General features: G+C 46.6%; 1 protein-coding gene across 5 annotated transcripts in view; it reads left to right on the top strand.

Annotated features, from left to right (window-relative positions):
- LOC123989564 (protein Hook homolog 3-like) overlaps positions 1–19,597 on the top strand; it is a 73,941-nt gene extending 54,344 nt beyond the window's left edge. For 2 of the 5 annotated variants that reach the window (XR_006830570.1, XR_006830568.1), the window contains 7 exons: positions 2,139–2,226; positions 4,944–4,978; positions 5,148–5,230; positions 11,103–11,308; positions 13,272–13,343; positions 16,588–16,805; positions 19,449–19,595. Coding sequence is in view for 2 of the 5 variants with exons in the window: in XM_046290678.1 (XP_046146634.1) it covers positions 2,139–2,226; positions 4,944–4,978; positions 5,148–5,230; positions 11,103–11,308; positions 13,272–13,343; positions 16,588–16,730; positions 19,449–19,461 (640 nt within the window). In the remaining 3 variants the exon portion in view is untranslated. Of the gene's footprint in view, positions 1–2,138; positions 2,227–4,943; positions 4,979–5,147; positions 5,231–11,102; positions 11,309–13,271; positions 13,344–16,587; positions 16,806–19,448 lie in introns of all 5 variants that reach the window. The other 3 variants (XR_006830569.1, XM_046290678.1, XM_046290679.1) reach the window with 3 other exon arrangements.
- The last annotated feature ends 2,032 nt before the right edge of the window (positions 19,598–21,629 follow it).

Genomic DNA, 21,629 nt, shown 5'->3' with positions numbered 1-21,629 from the left:
ACACACTATACACTATATACACTACACACTATACACTATACACTACACACTATACACTATACACTATACACTATATAGTATACACTATACACTATACACTATATACACTATACACTACACACTATATAGTACACACTATACACTACACACTATATAGTACACACTATACACTATACACTATACACTACACACTACACACTATACACTATACACTATACACTACACACTATATAGTACACACTATATACTATACACTACACACTATATAGTACACACTATACACTATACACTACACACTATATAGTACACACTATACACTATACACTATGCACTATACACTACACACTATACACTACACACTATACACTACACACTATACACTACACACTACACTACACACTATACACTACACACTACACACTACACTACACACTATACACTACACACTACACACTATACACTACACACTATATACTACACACTATACACTATACACTACACACTATACACTATACACTATACACTATACACACTACACTACACACTATACACTACACAGACACACTATACACTAGACACTATACACTACACAGACACACGCTACACAGACACACGCTACACAGACACACGCTACACAGACACACGCTACACAGACACACGCAACACAGACACACGCAACACAGACACACGCAACACAGACACACGCTACACAGACACACGCTACACAGACACACGCTACACAGACAGATGCACGCTACACAGACACAGACACACGCTACACAGACACACGCTACACAGACACACGCTACACAGACACACGCTACACAGACACACGCTACACAGACACACGCTACACAGACACACGCTACACAGACACACGCTACACAGACACACACACGCACGCTACACAGACACACACACGCACGCTACACAGACACACACACGCACGCTACACAGACACACACACGCACGCTACACAGACACACACACGCACGCTACACAGACACACGCACGCTACACAGACACACGCACGCTACACAGACACACGCACGCTACACAGACACACGCACGCTACACAGACACACGCACGCTACACAGACACACGCACGCTACACAGACACACGCACGCTACACAGACACACGCACGCTACACAGACATACGCCACACAGACACACGCTACACAGACATACGCCACACAGACACACGCTACACAGACACACGTTACACACACACACGCTACACAGACACACACGCTACACAGACACACGCTACACAGACACACGCCACACAGACACACGCTTCTTCTATTCCATTAAAAATTGTATTTTTCTTATACACCAAACCCAACCTTTGTAGATTGCAGGTCCCCACGCGGACGGAAGAACAAAATCCTATTTTCCCTGACCTTAACAATAACCTTAACCTGAAAATCCTAAGCCTAACCCTAAAACTAACCCCAACACTAGTTCTAACCGTAATCCTAAACCTAATTCTAACCCCAACACTAATTCTAACCTTAATCCTAAACCTAATTCTTACCCCAACACTAATTCTAACCTTAATCCTAAACCTAATTCTAACCTTAACCCTAAACCTAATTCTAACCTTAACCCTAAACCTAATTCTAACCTTAACCCTAAACCTAATTCTAACCTTAATCCTAAACCTAATTCTAACCCCAACACTTATTCTAACCTTAACCCTAAACCTAATTCTAACCTTAACCCTAAACCTAATTCTAACCTTAACCCTAAACCTAATTCTAACCTTAACCCTAAACCTAATTCTAAACCTAATTCTAACCTTAACCCTAAACCTAATTCTAACCTTAATCCTAAACCTAATTCTAACCTTAATCCTGAACCTAATTCTAACCCCTAACCTTAACTAAACTAATTCTAACCTTAACCTAAACCTAATTCTAACCTTAATCCTAAACCTAATTCTAACCTTAACCCTAAACCTAATTCTAACCTTAACTTAACCCTAAAACCCCCCCTAGATACAGCATTTGACCTTGTGGGGATTAACAACATGTCCCTAGCTGGTCAAATTGTTGTTTGTTTACTACTCTAGTGGGATCGTCTGGTGTTAAGTATAGTTAAACAAACAAACATGGTGACTGTGTGTGTTCCAGACTGGTGAACCAGAGACTGATCGAGGGTCAGAGTCAGGTGGAGGAGCTGCAGAGGAGTCTTCAGGAACAGGGCTCCAAAGCAGACGATGTGAGTACCACTAAAACTGATCTCAGATCAGATTAACTCCCTGATTTTACGACTATCAGAGCGCTTATTAAACAAACTGGAAACGACAGAACCCACGACATCCTGTCCTGCTATGGGGGCTGTTAAGTTTAGAACCCGGTGAGGAGGGCTTGTTCTCGTTGTTTAGAACCCGATGAGGAGGGCTTGTTCTCGTTGTTTAGAACCCGATGAGGAGGGCTTGTTCTCGTTGTTTAGAACCCGATGAGGAGGGCTTGTTCTCGTTGTTTAGAACCCGATGAGGAGGGCTTGTTCTCGTTGTTTAGAACCCGATGAGGAGGGCTTGTTCTCGTTGTTTAGAACCCGATGAGGAGGGCTTGTTCTCGTTGTTTAGAACCCGATGAGGAGGGCTTGTTCTCGTTGTTTAGAACCCGATGAGGAGGGCTTGTTCTCGTTGTTTAGAACCCGATGAGGAGGGCTTGTTCTCGTTGTTTAGAACCCGATGAGGAGGGCGTGTTCTCGTTGTTTAGAACCCGATGAGGAGGGCTTGTTCTCGTTGTTTAGAACCCGATGAGGAGGGCTTGTTCTCGTTGTTTAGAACCCGATGAGGAGGGCGTGTTCTCGTTGTTTAGAACCCGATGAGGAGGGCTTGTTCTCGTTGTTTAGAACCCGATGAGGAGGGCTTGTTCTCGTTGTTTAGAACCCGATGAGGAGGGCTTGTTCTCGTTGTTTAGAACCCGATGAGGAGGGCGTGTTCTCGTTGTTTAGAACGTCGGGTCATTGTCGTTCTTTACATGGCTTTTTTAGAAACCTTTACTGATGCAGAAAATAAAGCTTGTTCACGTTGTTTAGAACAAATGAGGAGTCTGTTTCATTGTTTAGAACCCATCAGAACTTGTTCTCGTTGTTTAAACCCTGGAGGGTTGTTGTCATTTTCACTAACATTCTAACACTGTGTTTGTGGTATGTGTTGTTGTTGTTGTGTTCTGTTTGTTGTCTTACTCGATGTTGTAGTGTTTGGAAGTCATTGGTTGGCTTGTTCCGTTGTTTAGCCTATCCTGTTAGGAGGCTAAAGGTCAGGTCATCTGAACCCGATGAGCGGCTTGTTCCTGTTTCTGAGGAGGGCTTGTTCTCCGTTGTTTGACATCTTGTCAGGAGGAATGATATGTTTGTTGATGTTAAACGCCCGTTGTCCTGTCGTTTTTAGAACCCTGAGGACTGCATGACTAACCCGATGAGGAAATGCTTCTCTGTTTCTTTCTGTCTCTCTGTTCTCATCTCCGATGAGGAGGGCTTGTTCTCGTTGTTTAGAACCCGATGAGGAGGTCTGTCCTGCGTTGTTTAGAACCCGATCTCTGCTTTTCTCTTTAATTCTGAACCCATTCAGGCTTGTTTGTTGTTTAGAACCCGATGAGGAGATCGTTCCGTTGTTTAGACGAACCCGATGAGGGAGGGCTTGTTCTCGTTGTTTAGAACCCGATGACAAGGTGTAATAGTTTCATTCTATTATAGTTATATTAGTGCTTAAATACTTGCAGGATTTTGGCAGTGATCAGTCTATTTATTTACTTCCCCAGAGTCAGATTTTTTATTTTTTTATATTACCTTTTTTAACTAGTTGTTGTGTTCAGTTAAAGAACAAATCATTTTTGTTTGAGTCATTGGTTGGTTGTCCTGCCAGCCAAAACCCTGTTAGGAGGCTGAGCCAGTTGTAGCGCCTGCTCTATCTCCGGGACTCCCAATCACGGATGTTAAACGTGGTACAGTCTTTCCTGGAATTGAACCAGGGTCTGTAATGACGCCTCTAGCACTGAGATGCTGTCTCTCATCTCCTCTCATCTCCTCTGGGAAGCCCTGATAGACTCTCTGTACAGTTTTAATTCTGTGTCCCCAGTAAGAAGGAGTAGTTGGAGATAGATCTTTTGAGCCAACGCTAACTCCGTTAGACAATGACTGTAAAGTTTATAGTTATATTATCTAAACTATCATTTTAGCAGAGATCCATTTAGACTTCCAGTCATTTGCTTTTTTAATTACCTTTATTTCTGGTGCTAGTCAGCAATCATTTCCTTCAAACTGCACGCAGAGACATGAATGTTATCCAGGAGTTCATCGGACTCTGGGGAAGTAGATAACGGCCCTTTTTAAGAAGTGCCTTTTCAATCTACAGTCCCTGCTGGTGGTCAGGGTGCCTCTAGTCTCTATAGAAGCTTTTTTCCGAGCTATCACTCTTATGTCAGACCCATGAGACTTCAATCTTAACTGCTTAATCTGTGTAGCTCAGTTGGTGCTAGTCATGGTGCTTCCTTCAAACTGCACGCAGAGACATGAATGTTATCCCAGGAGTTCATCGGACTCCATACGGCCCCTTTTTAGAATGCCTTTTCAACACATGACTGGTGGTCAGGGTGCCTCTAGTCTGGATAAAAGCGTCTGTCTAAATGGTATCAATATTATTATATTACATTCATGGCCTTTTTTTTAATGTAAGGAAAATACATTAATATCCAGGACTCTCATTTTCTTCACGGTAATCTAAACCTGGAAATCAATATGATAACATCAAATATGTCGCAACGTAATTCCAAGCCATCCAATGTGATGAGATGTAATTTATCTCAATCAGAAAAGGGAACATTCACCAACCCATAGGCCTACATGATATCATTACTGCTTTACAATGCCCTCTGATGAAATTACTACAACCAACATTGTTTTTTTTGTTTTTTGTTTTTTTAAAGTCAATCATTCTGAAGAAGAAAAATGATGCTCACATGTAAGTAACTTTTTTTAAAATCTATTGTGAAATGTTATTATTATAATTATTTTTTTGTTAAATTAAGATTGGGACGTTTGAAAGTTTGGTCAGATCGATTGAAGATGATGCTTGTTTGTGGCGTTTCCTGACTGTCTGTTGCTGATGATGTTGTTGTGGTCTCTAAAAGGGAGAAATTACGGGAAGTGAACAGTGAACTGCAGAAGAAGTGTGCGCACATCGATGACTTGGAGCCCAAGTACACCTCTAGTTGTAAGTTATTAATTTATTACTTCTCATTGAACTTGTTCATTTAACATATATGATAATAATAAACTCTAGTAGAAGACCAATAGAACTCTAGTTTAAGACCAATAGAACTCTAGTAGAAGACCAATAGAACTCTAGTTTAAGACCAATAGAACTCTAGTAGAAGACCAATAGAACTCTAGTTTAAGACCAATAGAACTCTAGTAGAAGACCAATAGAACTCTAGTAGAAGACCAATAGAACTCTAGTAGAAGACCAATAGAACTCTAGTTTAAGACCAATCGAACTCTAGTAGAAGACCAATAGAACTCTAGTAGAAGACCAATAGAACTCTAGTAGAAGACCAATAGAACTCTAGTAGAAGACCAATAGAACTCTAGTTTAAGACCAATAGAACTCTAGTTTAAGACCAATAGAACTCTAGTAGAAGACCAATAGAACTCTAGTAGAAGACCAATCGAACTTTAGAAGACCAATCGAACTCTAGTAGAAGACCAATAGAACTCTAGTAGAAGACCAATAGAACTCTAGTAGAAGACCAATAGAACTAGTAGAAGACCAATAGAACTCTAGTAGAAGACCAATAGAACTCTAGTAGAAGACCAATAGAACTCTAGTAGAAGACCAATAGAACTCTAGTAGAAGACCAATCGAACTCTAGAACTCTAGTAGAAGACCAATCGAACTCTAGTAGAAGACCAATAGAACTCTAGTAGAAGACCAATCGAACTCTAGTAGAAGACCAATAGAACTCTAGTAGAAGACCAATAGAACTCTAGTAGAAGACCAATAGAACTCTAGTAGAAGACCAATAGAACTCTAGTAGAAGACCAATAGAACTCTAGTAGAAGACCAATAGAACTCTAGTAGAAGACCAATAGAACTCTAGTAGAAGACCAATAGAACTCTAGTAGAAGACCAATCGAACTCTAGTAGAAGACCAATAGAACTCTAGTAGAAGACCAATAGAACTCTAGTAGAAGACCAATAGAACTCTAGTAGAAGACCAATAGAACTCTAGTAGAAGACCAATAGAACTCTAGTAGAAGACCAATAGAACTCTAGTAGAAGACCAATAGAACTCTAGTAGAAGACCAATAGAACTCTAGTAGAAGACCAATAGAACTCTAGTAGAAGACCAATAGAACTCTAGTAGAAGACCAATAGAACTCTAGTAGAAGACCAATAGAACTCTAGTAGAAGACCAGTAGAAGACCAATAGAACTCTAGTAGAAGACCAATAGAACTCTAGTAGAAGACCAATAGAACTCTAGTTTAAGACCAATAGAACTCTAGTTTAAGACCAATAGATCTCTAGTTTAAGACCAATAGAACTCTAGTTTAAGACCAATAGAACTCTAGTAGAAGACCAATAGAACTCTAGTAGAAGACCAATAGAACTCTAGTAGAAGACCAATAGAACTCTAGTAGAAGACCAATAGAACTCTAGTAGAAGACCAATAGAACTCTAGTAGAAGACCAATAGAACTCTAGTAGAAGACCAATAGAACTCTAGTAGAAGACCAATAGAACTCTAGTTTAAGACCAATAGAACTCTAGTAGAAGACCAATAGAACTCTAGTTTAAGACCAATAGAACTCTAGTTTAAGACCAATAGATCTCTAGTTTAAGACCAATAGAACTCTAGTAGAAGACCAATAGAACTCTAGTTTAAGACCAATAGAACTCTAGTAGAAGACCAATAGAACTCTAGTTTAAGACCAATAGAACTCTAGTAGAAGACCAATAGAACTCTAGTAGAAGACCAATCGAACTCTAGTAGAAGACCAATCGAACTCTAGTAGAAGACCAATCGAACTCTAGTAGAAGACCAATAGAACTCTAGTAGAAGACCAATAGAACTCTAGTAGAAGGCCAATAGATCTCTAGTAGAAGGCCAATAGAACTCTAGTAGAAGGCCAATAGAACTCTAGTAGAAGGCCAATAGAACTCTAGTAGAAGGCCAATAGAACTCTAAACTATAGCAACATATACCAACATACACCACATCATAGATCATATTAAGTGAAATACAGTTTTAAGAAGTGATTATTGAGCTCTGACTTAAAGGCATTGAGTTCATTCCAGGACCCATTGATTTTAAGCATGTCTTTAGAGTCCCAAACAGTCTTTGATCATTTGACCAGAGTGACAGTGAAGACTGTTTCGGCCTGAGGAGTTCACTGAGGTATTGGGGACCAGAGGCATTGAGAGTTTTGAAGACTAACAGGAAGTTGATTCTGAATATGGTGGGCAGCCAGTGGAGAAAGGCTCGAAGGGCGTGATGTGGTTAGACCTCCGGGTTCCTGTGAGGACCCTGGCAGCGCTGTTCTGCACAAGCTGTTGTTGAGTTGCTGGAGATTGTTTGACATCCAGGCCTTGATGTCATCCAGACAGCTGGTGAGGGTGTTAATGGACGAGAGGAAGTGCAGGGTGGTTTTTATGTAGATCTGTTTGTCGTCAGCGTAGCAGTGGAAATGGATGCCGTGTTAAATGATTAGGAGACCAAAGGGGAACGTGTAGATTATGAGTAGGAGTGGACCTAAGACGGAGCCTTGAGGGACACCACAGGTAATTGTGGTGGGTTCTGACTTGGCATTTCCTACGGCAACATATTGTGTGCTGTTGGTAAACTGGTGAACCAGTTTAATGAGAGTACTGTCGATCCAGGAGGATGTCGATGGCGGAACTGAGGACGAGGATGTTCGGGAGTCCACTGTCAGTTGACATGAGGAAGGGGTTTACACCTCTGACGAGGGCTGTTTCTGTACTGTGGTTAGGCCTGAAACCGGATTGGACAGTCTCAGAGGTCATTGGAGGTCAAGTTTGATGAGCTTTTTGTTGACTTGTTGATCAGTTCCTTTATAAAATGTCGTGAGAGTGGAGGAACAAGATTTCAGTAGGGTTGTGGAGATGGAGTCAAGGCCACAGCTTGTGGACAATATCTCAGCAGGTGAGGTCAGAGTAAAGCAGTTTATGGAAGGTTAGATACATTTGGGAGGTGGGGAGTGACAATTCCACGTATGTGGAGAATCTTCCACAGTCCTCTGTCGTAGCAGCATTGTTGATGGGTGACTCAGCTGGTTTGAGTAGGTATTTAATGGTGGATAAGGGGTAGCATGGGTTTCGTCAGTGGTTGTCTACTAGGTTTCAGTAGTAGGTGGACCTGGTGTAACATCAGGTTTCAGTAGCAGGTGGACCCTGTGGATTGCTAGGTTTCAGTAGTACGTAGACCTGGTGTAACATCAGGTTTCAGTAGCAGGTGGACCTGGTGGATCATCAGGTTTCAGTAGCAGGTGGACCTGGTGGATCATCAGGTTTCAGTAGCAGGTGGACCCTGTGGATTGCTAGGTTTCAGTAGCAGGTGGACCCTGTGGATGATTAGGTTTCAGTAGCAGGTGGACCTGGTGGATCATCAGGTTTCAGTAGTAGGTGAACCCTGTGGATGATTAGGTTTCAGTAGCAGGTGGACCCGGCGTAACATCAGGTTTCAGTAGCAGGTGGACCCGGCGTAACATCAGGTTTCAGTAGCAGGTGGACCCGGCGTAACATCAGGTTTCAGTAGCAGGTGGACCCGGCGTAACATCAGGTTTCAGTAGCAGGTGGACCCGGCGTAACATCAGGTTTCAGTAGCAGGTGGACCTGGTGTAACATCAGGTTTCAGTAGCAGGTGGACCTGGTGTAACATCAGGTTTCAGTAGCAGGTGGACCCGGTGTAACATCAGGTTTCAGTAGCAGGTGGACCCGGTGTAACATCAGGTTTCAGTAGCAGGTGGACCCGGTGTAACATCAGGTTTCAGTAGCAGGTGGACCCGGTGTAACATCAGGTTTCAGTAGCAGGTGGACCCTGTGGATTGTTAGGTTTCAGTAGCAGGTGGACCCTGTGGATTGCTAGGTTTCAGTAGCAGGTGGACCCTGTGGATGATTAGGTTTCAGTAGCAGGTGGACCCGGCATAACATCAGGTTTCAGTAGCAGGTGGACCCGGCGTAACATCAGGTTTCAGTAGCAGGTGGACCCGGCGTAACATCAGGTTTCAGTAGCAGGTGGACCGGGCGTAACATCAGTTTTCAGTAGCAGGTGGACCTGGTGTAACATCAGGTTTCAGTAGCAGGTGGACCCGGTGTAACATCAGGTTTCAGTAGCAGGTGGACCCGGTGTAACATCAGGTTTCAGTAGCAGGTGGACCCTGTGGATTGTTAGGTTTCAGTAGCAGGTGGACCTGGTGGATCATCAGGTTTCAGTAGCAGGTGGACCTGGTGGATCATCAGGTTTCAGTAGCAGGTGGACCCTGTGGATTGCTAGGTTTCAGTAGCAGGTGGACCCTGTGGATCATCAGGTTTCAGTAGCAGGTGGACCCTGTGGATTGCTAGGTTTCAGTAGCAGGTGGACCCTGTGGATGATTAGGTTTCAGTAGCAGGTGGACCTGGTGGATCATCAGGTTTCAGTAGCAGGTGAACCCTGTGGATGATTAGGTTTCAGTAGCAGGTGGACCCGGCGTAACATCAGGTTTCAGTAGCAGGTGGACCCGGCGTAACATCAGGTTTCAGTAGCAGGTGGACCCGGCGTAACATCAGGTTTCAGTAGCAGGTGGACCCGGCGTAACATCAGGTTTCAGTAGCAGGTGGACCCGGCGTAACATCAGTTTTCAGTAGCAGGTGGACCCGGTGTAACATCAGGTTTCAGTAGCAGGTGGACCCGGTGTAACATCAGGTTTCAGTAGCAGGTGGACCCGGTGTAACATCAGGTTTCAGTAGCAGGTGGACCCTGTGGATGATTAGGTTTCAGTAGCAGGTGGACCCGGCATAACATCAGGTTTCAGTAGCAGGTGGACCCGGCGTAACATCAGGTTTCAGTAGCAGGTGGACCCGGCGTAACATCAGGTTTCAGTAGCAGGTGGACCCGGCGTAACATCAGTTTTCAGTAGCAGGTGGACCCGGCGTAACATCAGTTTTCAGTAGCAGGTGGACCCGGTGTAACATCAGGTTTCAGTAGCAGGTGGACCCGGTGTAACATCAGGTTTCAGTAGCAGGTGGACCCGGTGTAACATCAGGTTTCAGTAGCAGGTGGACCCGGTGTAACATCAGGTTTCAGTAGCAGGTGGACCCGGTGTAACTTCAGGTTTTAGTAGCAGGTGGACCCTGTGGATTGTTAGGTTTCAGTAGCAGGTGGACCTGGTGTAACATCAGGTTTCAGTAGCAGGTGGACCTGGTGTAACATCAGGTTTCAGTAGCAGGTGGACCTGGTGGATCATCAGGTTTCAGTAGCAGGTGGACCCTGTGGATTGCTAGGTTTCAGTAGCAGGTGGACCCGGTGTAACATCAGGTTTCAGTAGCAGGTGGACCTGGTGTAACATCAGGTTTCAGTAGCAGGTGGACCCGGTGTAACATCAGGTTTCAGTAGCAGGTGGACCTGGTGGATCATCAGGTTTCAGTAGCAGGTGGACCCGGTGTAACATCAGGTTTCAGTAGCAGGTGGACCTGGTGTAACATCAGGTTTCAGTAGCAGGTGGACCTGGTGGATCATCAGGTTTCAGTAGCAGGTGGACCCGGTGTAACATCAGGTTTCAGTAGCAGGTGGACCTGGTGGATCATCAGGTTTCAGTAGCAGGTGGACCCGGTGTAACATCAGGTTTCAGTAGCAGGTGGACCCGGTGTAACATCAGGTTTCTGTGAGGTCAGAGATGACAAGCTCGCCTGTGATGACAAGGTCTAATGTATGATTGTGGGTGAGAACAAATATATAAAAATGTGGATTTTCGCAGATGTTTTTATCCCAAGTTTACTTAGCTGTACGTTCTCAACCCTTTTCCTTTCATTTCTATGAACTGTGTGTAACTCTTTGGTGTTATGTTTGATTTGTTTTCTCTCTTTCCAGCCCAGAAAGTAGAGGAACTGGAAGAGGCGTTAAAGAAGAAGGATGAAGACATGAAGCAGATGGAGGACAGATATAAGAAGTACCTGGAGAAGGCGAAGAGTGTTATCCGGACCCTGGACCCTAAGCAGAACCAGGGCTCGGCACCAGAGGTCCAGACCCTGAAGAACCAGCTGCAGGAGAGGGAAAGGATGCTGCACTCTCTGGAGGTACCAGGGGCTGGGTTATGGTTTAAGGGTTAGGATGTAGGAGGAAGGTTTGGGGATGGAGGAGGGATGGAGTAGGGGGTTAGGGTTGATGAGGGGATGGAGGAGAGGGTTGGGGAGGGGATGGAGGAGGGGGTTAGGGTTGGGGAGGTGATGGAGGAGAGGGTTGGGGAGGGGAAGGAGGAGGGGGTTAGGGTTGGGGAGGGGATGGAGGAGAGGGTTGGGGAGGGAATGGAGGAGTGGTTGGGGAGGGGTTAGGGTTGGGGATGGAGGAGGGGGTTAGGGTTGGGGAGGGGATGGAGGAGAGGGTTGGGGAGGAATGGAGGAGTGGTTGGGGAGGGGTTAGGGTTGGGGATGGAGGAGGGGTTAGGGTTGGGGAGGGGATGGAGGAGAGGGTTGGGGAGGGGATGGAGGAGTGGTTGGGGAGGGGTTAGGGTTGGGGAAGGAGGAGGGGTTAGGGTTGGGGAGGGGATGGAGGAGAGGGTTGGGGAGGGAATGGAGGAGTGGTTGGGGAGGGGTTAGGGTTGGGGATAGAGGAGGGGTTAGGGTTGGGGGTGGAGGGGAGGGGTTGGGGATGGAGGAGGGGGTTAGGGTTGGGGATGGAGGAGGGGTTAGGGTTGATGAGGGGATGGAGGAGAGGGTTGGGGAGGGGATGGAGGAGGGGGTTAGGGTTGGGGAGGTGATGGAGGAGAGGGTTGGGGAGGGGAAGGAGGAGGGGGTTAGGGTTGGGGAGGGGATGGAGGAGAGGGTTGGGGAGGGAATGGAGGAGTGGTTGGGGAGGGGTTAGGGTTGGGGATGGAGGAGGGGGTTAGGGTTGGGGAGGGGATGGAGGAGAGGGTTGGGGAGGGAATGGAGGAGTGGTTGGGGAGGGGTTAGGGTTGGGGATGGAGGAGGGGTTAGGGTTGGGGAGGGGATGGAGGAGAGGGTTGGGGAGGGGATGGAGGAGTGGTTGGGGAGGGGTTAGGGTTGGGGAAGGAGGAGGGGGTTAGGGTTGGGGAGGGGATGGAGGAGAGGGTTGGGGAGGGAATGGAGGAGTGGTTGGGGAGGGGTTAGGGTTGGGGATAGAGGAGGGGGTTAGGGTTGGGGGTGGAGGAGGGGTTGGGGATGGAGGAGGGGGTTAGGGTTGGGGATGGAGGAGGGGGTTAGGGTTGGGGAGGGGATGGAGGAGAGGGTTGGGGAGGGGATGGAGGAGGGGGTTAGGGTTGGGGAGGGGATGGAGGAGAGGGTTGGGGAGGGGATGGAGGAGTGGTTGGGGAGGGGTTAGGGTTCGGGATGGAGGAGGGGTTAGGGTTGGGGGTGGAGGAGGGGGTTAGGGTTGGGGATGGAGGAGGGGTTAGGGTTGGGGATGGAGGAGGGGTTATGGTTGGGGATGGAGGAGGGGTTAGGGTTGGGGAGGGGATGGAGGAGGGGTTAGGGTTGGGGAGGGGATGGATGAGGGGGTTAGGGTTGGGGAGGGGATGGAGGAGTGGTTGGGGAGGGTTAGGGTTGGGGATGGAGGAGGGGTTAGGGTTGGGGGTGGAGGAGGGGTTGGGGTTGGGGATGGAGGAGGGGTTAGGGTTGGGGATGGAGGAGGGGGTTAGGGTTGGGGATGGAGGAGGGGGTTAGGGTTGGGGATGGAGGAGGGTTAGGGTTGAGGATGGAGGAGGGGTTGGGGATGGAGGAGGGGTTAGGATGGAGGAGGGTTTAGGGTTGGGGAGGGGATGGGATGGAGGAGGGGTTAAGATGGGGAGGGTTAAGGGTTAGGATGCAGGAGGGGTTAGTATGGAGGAGGGGTTAAATGGGGGAGGGATTAGGGTTGGGGAGTGGATGGAGGAGGGGTTAGGATGGAGGAGGGTTTAGGGTTGGGGAGTGGATGGAGGAGGGGTTAGGATGGAGGAGGGGTTAAGATGGGGGAGGGGTTAGGATGGAGGAGGGGTTGGGGAGTAGTTTACTAACCTACTGTTCCTCTGTTGATCTCCCGCTACAGAAAGACTACGACAAGACCAAGGCTCAGAGAGACCAGGAGGAGAAACTCATAGTGTCTGCCTGGTACAACATGGTGTGTTTTGTTATATTACATGTTAGTCATCGTACTCTTAACTCATCGGGTTGCTGTTTCCTCAATATACACACTACCGTTCTCCACACTCTCGTACTACGACTCTCAGGACGTTCTCTTGATTACGAGAGTTTGGAGAACGCATTAAACATTACATTAGAGAAGCACTCCCCCTACTGTATTACCTCACGCTGAGCAGCACTCCCCTACTGTATTACCTCAGCACTCCCCCTACTGTATTACCTCACGCTGAGAAGCACTCCCCCTACTGTATTACCTCACGCTGAGCAGCACTCCCCCTACTGTATTACCTCACGCTGAGCAGCACCTCCCCCTACTGTATTACCTCACGCTGAGCAGCACCTCCCCCCTACTGTATTACCTCACGCTGAGCAGCACTCCCCCTACTGTATTACCTCACGCTGAGCAGCACCTCCCCCTACTGTATTACCTCACGCTGAGCAGCACTCCCCTACTGTATTACCTCACGCTGAGCAGCACTCCCCCTACTGTATTACCTCACGCTGAGCAGCACTCCCCTACTGTATTACCTCACGCTGAGCAGCACTCCCTTACTGTATTACCTCACGCTGAGCAGCACCTCCCCTACTGTATTACCTCACGCTGAGCAGCACTCCCCCTACTATATTACCTCACGCTGAGCAGCACTCCCCTACTGTATTACCTCAGCACTCCCCTACTGTATTACCTCAGCACTCCCCCTACTGTATTACCTCAGCACTCCCCTACTGTATTACCTCAGCACTCCCCCTACTGTATTACCTCACACTGAGCAGCACTCCCCTACTGTATTACCTCAGCACTCCCCTATTGTATTACCTCAGCACTCCCCCTACTGTATTACCTCAGCACTCCCCCTACTGTATTACCTCACGCTGAGCAGCACTCCCCCTACTGTATTACCTCACGCTGAGCAGCACTCCCCTACTGTATTACCTCACGCTGAGCAGCACTCCCCCTACTGTATTACCTCAGCACTCCCCTACTGTATTACCTCAGCACTCCCCCTACTGTATTACCTCAGCACTCCCCCTATTGTATTACCTCACGCTGAGCAGCACTCCCCTACTGTATTACCTCACACTGAGCAGCACTACTCCCCCTACTGTATTACCTCACACTCCCCTACTGTATTACCTCACACTCCCCTACTGTATTACCTCACGCTGAGCAGCACTCCCTACTGTATTACCTCAGCACTCCCCTACTCTATTACCTCACGCTGAGCAGCACTTCCCCTACTGTATTACCTCAGCACTCCCCTACTGTATTACCTCACGCTGAGCAGCACTCCCCTACTGTATTACCTCAGCACTCCCCTACTGTATTACCTCACGCTGAGCAGCACTCCCCTACTGTATTACCTCAGCACTCCCCCTACTGTATTACCTCACGCTGAGCAGCACTCCCCTACTGTATTACCTCACGCTGAGCAGCACTCCCCCTACTGTATTACCTCAGCACTCCCCCTACTCTATTACCTCACGCTGAGCAGCACTCCCCTACTGTATTACCTCACGCTGAGCAGCACTCCCCCTACTGCATTACCTCACGCTGAGCAGCACTCCCCCTACTGTATTACCTCAGCACTCCCCCTACTGTATTACCTCACTCTGAGCAGCACTCCCCTACTGTATTACCTCACGCTGAGCAGCACTCCCCCTACTGTATTACCTCAGCACTCCCCTACTCTATTACCTCACGCTGAGCAGCACTCCCCTACTGTATTACCTCAGCACTCCCCTACTGTATTACCTCACGCTGAGCAGCACTCCCCCTACTGTATTACCTCACGCTGAGCAGCACTCCCCCTACTGTATTACCTCACGCTGAGCAGCACTCCCCCTACTGTATTACCTCACGCTGAGCAGCACTTCCCCTACTGTATTACCTCACGTTGGCATTGTAGGCAGGTAAACATGTATTTATTAAAGTATCAAGATAACATATTGTAGTCAGGCACATATGAGATGAAAATAGGCAACATTTAATTCTGAAGTCGGAGTGTATTTTCTCTCGCTTCAGCTCAAATAATGGCCGTCGTTGATTTCAAGACATTTTACATTTGATTTCTTACGTGATTGCCTCATATTTCTGTCCATACATTTCGCTGAAGCTTGCATCGTTGCATGCTTCAAAATGTGTACAAGCGGAGTACCACATCCGTGATCCGTTTCGCATACTTTGATTTGTACTCATGAAGCCTACTCGGGGCACGGTAGTGTCTGCCTGCTACAACATGGTACATATTTACCCCAGACTGTATTACCACAGATGGAACAAAGAACCAGATGTTCCACCAGATGTATAAATTATGTGACATTTCCACTCACTACCAAATATGGTGATGAGAGGAAGCCCAGTGGCCGGAAATGGGAGGAGATTGAGTTGGATGGATTTTCACTGACATTCTGCAAATTTTCTCATGTAACATTTAATCTCGATACAGTTTTCTGTTCCCAAAACTTCAATCTGTTATGAACAGAGTGGACTACGTTTTGTGGACTTTACCCTTTGCCAAAGTTTCAATAAATTGAATTGGTTACAAGATGTTCAAGGGCGAATTGAGTTATTGCACACGCACACTTCACAAGAGTAGGTGTTCCGTAACAGAAATATGCAAATATATTCTAGAACGCGCCAATAGGATCTCGCTCGCGCTTGGCTCCGCCCTCCTCCTTGCTTGTTCTGCCCACTACGATTACTTTGCTCTCATTAGAAACGACAGTCTGTCTTGGGTTAGTTATAAAAATAAAAATGCATTATTATATGTTGTTACTCCTGTCAAACACTAGAGGGCGCTCTAGGATTTCCTATGCCACTTTAAAAAAGAAACATTTTTACCTTTATTTTAACAGGCAAGTCAGTTAAGAACAAATACTTATTTACAATGTTGGCCTAGGAACTGTGGGTTAACTGACTTGTTCAGGGGCAGAACGACAGATTTTTACCTTGTCAGCTCAGGATTCGATCCAGCAACCTTTCGGTTACTGGCCCAACGCTCTAACCACTAGGATACCTGCCTCACCCCTCTAACCACTAGGATAACTGCCTCCCGAAATGAAATCTCCATGTATATAAAAAGTGTAGTGTTCGTGTTGCTGGCTTCAGTGTTTTGAGTCAAAAATGAGAAGAAAACTCACATATCAGACACAGGGGATTTAACCAACATCTTTTAATGAATATGTGTCTTAATGAAACATGTCTGCCCCCCTCCCCTCAGGGCATGGCTCTCCAGAAGAAGGCAGCAGAGGACCGTCTGGCCAGTACGGGTTCCGGACAGTCCTTCCTGGCCCGCCAGAGACAGGCTACCAGCACACGCCGCTCCTACCCCGGATACCCGGGACCCCAGTCCGCCACCGCCAGGTAGACATGGCGCCGTGACTCTTCAACCCGACCTTTGACCTCCGACCCTTCCAGGCCAGGTACCACCACGGCCAGGTAGACATGGCACCCTGACCCCTACCTGAACCTTTTTTTCCCCTGACCCCCTGCAGGTGTCCCTCAGGACACACAGTCCAGTTGTATGGGTGTCGGCTGAGCTTAGTGATCCCGTGTTCACTGGACCGGTTTAGGATAAATCCTCTGATGCTCCTTTGTTCTCTGTCCTCCTCCACAGTCCTTCAGTCTCCCTTTTAAATCTGGTTACCTGGATTTATTATCAATAATTATTATGCACATTTTTGTAAAACGATGTTACCTGTTCTGTTCATCTTCTGTTTGGAATCCTCCGATCTAATAACTTGTTGTTTCTATGTAACACGAGAGTAGAGATGCCATGTTGTTGTTGTTGTTTTTGTTGTTGTATTTTAACCTTTATGAAAAGAAAAACAGAGAATATTTTCATATCTATTGCTTGAATGCTCTTTAGTTTTGGAGAGGGTGTGTCCACTATGTATAGGGCTAGTGACCAGTTGATATCTTTAAACCCAGTACAGTACATAGTATGTGTTAAGTGTGTTCAGTCTCTTAGGCAGTCTTTGTTTTACGTGCAGTCTGTTTTAGACAGTCTTTGTTTACGTGCAGTCTGTTTTAGGCAGTCTTTGTTTCACGTGCAGTCTGTTTTAGACAGTCTTTGTTTTACGTGCAGTCTGTTTTAGACAGTCTTTGTTTTACGTGCAGTCTGTTTTAGACAGTCTTTGTTTTAGGTGTAGTCTGTAGTTGGCCTCCACTAAACTGGGACCTAGCAGTCGAGTAGGTAACTGTACACATACATACGGTATTTACAGAACAGAACAAAGATTCATATTGATCAAATGTTTCTCCTGAAATGAAGGGAAACCTCTTCCCCTGTAGACTCCTGTTCTCAAATCAACCAGTTGTCATTATCAATTATTTATCAATCAATAGTTTATTGATTGATTATGGTGAACGCAGTGAGCGTCTCTCCCTATTATCCTGTGTTGCATGAGGAAATACCAAACTGTCCTCTCTCTTTTTGTCCTCTAGATCCACACTCGTAACTAACACGATGCACAGCTATAACTGTCCCATATTAACCCGTCTGCATGCTAACGGTCCATAACCACTATCTATGCGCTGGACCTAGTCAAACAGTGGTTATGATGAACTTTACAGGGAGGAGGATTATAAACTTTACAGGGAGGAGGATTATAAACTATACAGGGAAGTATATTATAAACTTTACAAGGAGGAGGATTATAAACTATACAGGGAAGTATATTATAAACTTTACAGGGAGGTGGATTATAAACTATACAGGGAAGTATATTATAAACTTTACAGGGAGGTGGATTATAAACTATACAAGGAAGTATATTATAAACTTTACAGGGAGGTGGATTATAAACTATACAGGGAAGTATATTATAAACTTTACAGGGAGGTGGATTATAAACTATACAAGGAAGTATATTATAAACTTTACAGGGAGGAGGATTATAAACTTTACAGGGAGATGGATTATAAACTTTACAGGGAGGTGGATTATAAACTATACAAGGAAGTATATTATAAACTTTACAGGGAGGAGGATTATAAACTATACAAGGAAGTATATTATAAACTTTACAGGGAGGTGGATTATAAACTATACAAGGAAGTATATTATAAACTTTACAGGGAGGTGGATTATAAACTTTACAGGGAGGTGGATTATACACTATACAGGGAGGAGGATTATAAATTTTACAAGGAAGTATATTATAAACTTTACAGGGAGGTGGATTATAAACTTTACAGGGAGGTGGATTATAAACTATACAGGGAGGTGGATTATAAACTTTACAGGGAGGTGGATTATAAACTATACAGGGAGGTGGATTATAAACTATACAGGGAGGTGGATTATACACTATACAGGGAGGAGGATTATAAACTTTGGTATCTCTCCAGGAACAGGGTTGGAGAGTCCTGTACTAGATAGATGTAAACCTACAGGAGGGTATCTCTCCAGGAACAGGGTTGGAGAGTCCTGTACTAGATAGATGTAAACCTACAGGAGGGTATCTCTCCAGGAACAGGGTTGGAGAGCCCTGGACTAGATAGATGTAAACCTACAGGGCGGCAACATGACTGTTTAGTGGTTTCTAGTGGCACTGCAAATGTGTCTATATTCTGGTGAAAGATCTGCTGTCTATCAGACCGTTTTGATCATGATCTGCTGTATCATTATAACCAAACCTTTTACTGGTTGTTGTTGTCTCTCTCTCTCTCTCTCTCTCTCTCTCTCTCTCTCTCTCTCTCTCTCTCTCTCTCTCTCTCTCTCTCTCTCTCTCTCTCTCTCTCTCTCTCTCTCTCTCTCGCCTCCTCTCTCTCTCTCTCGCCTCCTCTCTCTCTCTCTCGCCTCCTCTCTCTCTCTCTCTCTCTCGCCTCCTCTCTCTCTCTCTCTCGCCTCCTCTCTCTCTCTCTCTCGCCTCCTCTCTCTCGCCTCCTCTCTCTCGCCTCCTCTCTCTCGCCTCCTCTCTCTCGCCTCCTCTCTCTCGCCTCCTCTCTCTCGCCTCCTCTCTCTCTCTCTCTCTCGCCTCCTCTCTTTCTCTCCGTCTCTCTGTCTCTCTCGCCTCCTCTCTCTCTCTCTCTCTCTGTCCTCTCTTTTCCCTCCTCTCTTTTCCCTCCTCTCCACAGTGACATTACATGACCAGCGCAGGCAGGGGTGATGGGCGGGTGCATGACCATGGCTTAATAATGAGTCGAGCTGAAAATAACCCTTCATCAACACTAACCCTCAACTCTACGGAGGACGGGCCGGGCGGGCGGGCCCAGACTATGCCCAGGACTGGGGGTGGGGGTGGTAAGGGCTCTCTACAGACCCAGACGGCGCCGCCCTCTCAGAGGCCACCTAACCTACCGCCACCCCCTCCTCCTCCTCCTCCTTCACTCACAGACCTGCATCTGCTTGCGAACCTCTGTCGTCATGACATACTCTGAGACAACAACAGTAGTCTCTAGTGGGGTAACGGGGAGAGCTGGAGCTAGGGCTGGGGATAAACAAAACAAAAACATTTTAAAGATTCTTCATGCTGTGTCCAAGGTCAAGGAAACCTCTTGTTCTAAATGTGTGGTGCAAAGCGAGGACTACATGGAAGACAGTGTTATTCTTAATGACGATGATCAAGCGACTAGCAACACATGGTCACTGTACTGTTAAACTGGTGTGTATCTGCTGGTTGTTCCACCCACTTCTCTCTCTCTCTTTGTGTTTTTTTGGGGGTCTGAGAGAAAAAGGGCAATATCATCATTTATTGCACTTGATCCTCTAATCAAATGTGTATATACTGAGTGTGCAAAACATTAGGAGCACCTTCCTAATATTGAGTTGTATCCTCCCCCCCCTCACCTTTAGCCTCATCAGGGCATGGACTCGACAAGGTGTCCGAAAGCGTTCCACAGGGATGCTGGCCCATGTTGACTCTACAAGGTGTTGAAAGCGTTCCACAGGGATGCTGGTCCATGTTGACTCCACAAGGTGTCCGAAAGCGTTCCACAGGGATGCTGGCCCATGTTGACTCTACAAGGTGTCTAAAGTGTTCCACAGGGATGCTGGCCCATGTTGACTCTACAAGGTGTCTAAAGTGTTCCACAGGGATGCTGGCCCATGTTGACTCCACACAAGGTGTCCGAAAGCGTTCCACAGGGATGCTGGCCCATGTTGACTCTACAAGATGTCTAAAGTGTTCCACAGGGATGCTGGCCCATGTTGACTCCAATGCTTCCCACAGTTGTTCCAAGTTGGCTGGATGTCTTTTGGTTGGTGGACCATTCTATATACACACGGGAAACTGTTGAGAGTGAAAAACCCAGCAGCGTTGCAGTTCTTGACACAAACCGTCTATCACCTACTACCATACCCTGTTCAAAGGGACTTAAATATTTAGTCTGGCCCGTTCACCCTCTGAATGGCACACATACACAATACATGTCTCAAGGCTTAAAAATCCTTCTGTAACCTGTCTCCTCCCCTTCATCTACCTGGTGTCCCATGTCTGAATCAGGCCCTGGTGTCCCATGTCTAAACCAGACCCTGGTGTCCCATGTCTGAATCAGGCCCTGGTGTCCCATGTCTGAATCAGGCCCTGGTGTCCCATGTCTGAATCAGGCCCTGGTGTCCCATGTCTAAATCAGGCCCTGGTGTCCCATGTCTAAATCAGGCCCTGGTGTCCCATGTTTGAATCAGGCCCTGGTGTCCCATGTCTAAATCAGGCCCTGGTGTCCCATGTCTAAATCAGGCCCTGGTGTCCCATGTCTAAATCAGGCCCTGGTGTCCCATGTCTAAATCAGACCCTGGTGTCCCATGTCTAAATCAGACCCTGGTGTCCCATGTCTAAAGCAGGCCCTGGTGTCCCATGTCTAAATCAGACCCTGGTGTCCCATGTCTAAATCAGGCCCTGGTGTCCCATGTCTAAATCAGACCCTGGTGTCCCATGTCTAAATCAGGCCCTGGTGTCCCATGTATAAACCAGACCCTGGTGTCCCATGTCTAAATCAGACCCTGGTGTCCCATGTCTAAAGCAGGCCCTCGTGTCCCATGTATAAAGCAGGCCCTGGTGTCCCATGTCTAAAGCAGGCCCTGGTGTCCCATGTATAAACCAGACCCTGGATTCAAACTGTTCCAGAGTTGAGTTGGAGGGCTCTATATCACGGAAAGAGCAGGTGTTCTTAATGTTTTGTACACTCAGTCTAGATCTAGATGTTTAGTTTCCATGTATTTCTGTATAAGTGTTCTGATGACTTAACCTCTATGTAAGGAGTGCTCTGCTTCTTTATTTCACTGATAATAACCTCGATGTGTTTCTCTCTAAATGGTGG

This window comes from Oncorhynchus gorbuscha, linkage group LG11 (genome assembly GCF_021184085.1).
Source record: "Oncorhynchus gorbuscha isolate QuinsamMale2020 ecotype Even-year linkage group LG11, OgorEven_v1.0, whole genome shotgun sequence".
NCBI lineage: Eukaryota > Metazoa > Chordata > Actinopteri > Salmoniformes > Salmonidae > Oncorhynchus > Oncorhynchus gorbuscha.
The sequence above is the reverse complement of the archived record's forward strand: the minus strand, read 5'-3'. Positions and strand labels throughout refer to the sequence as shown.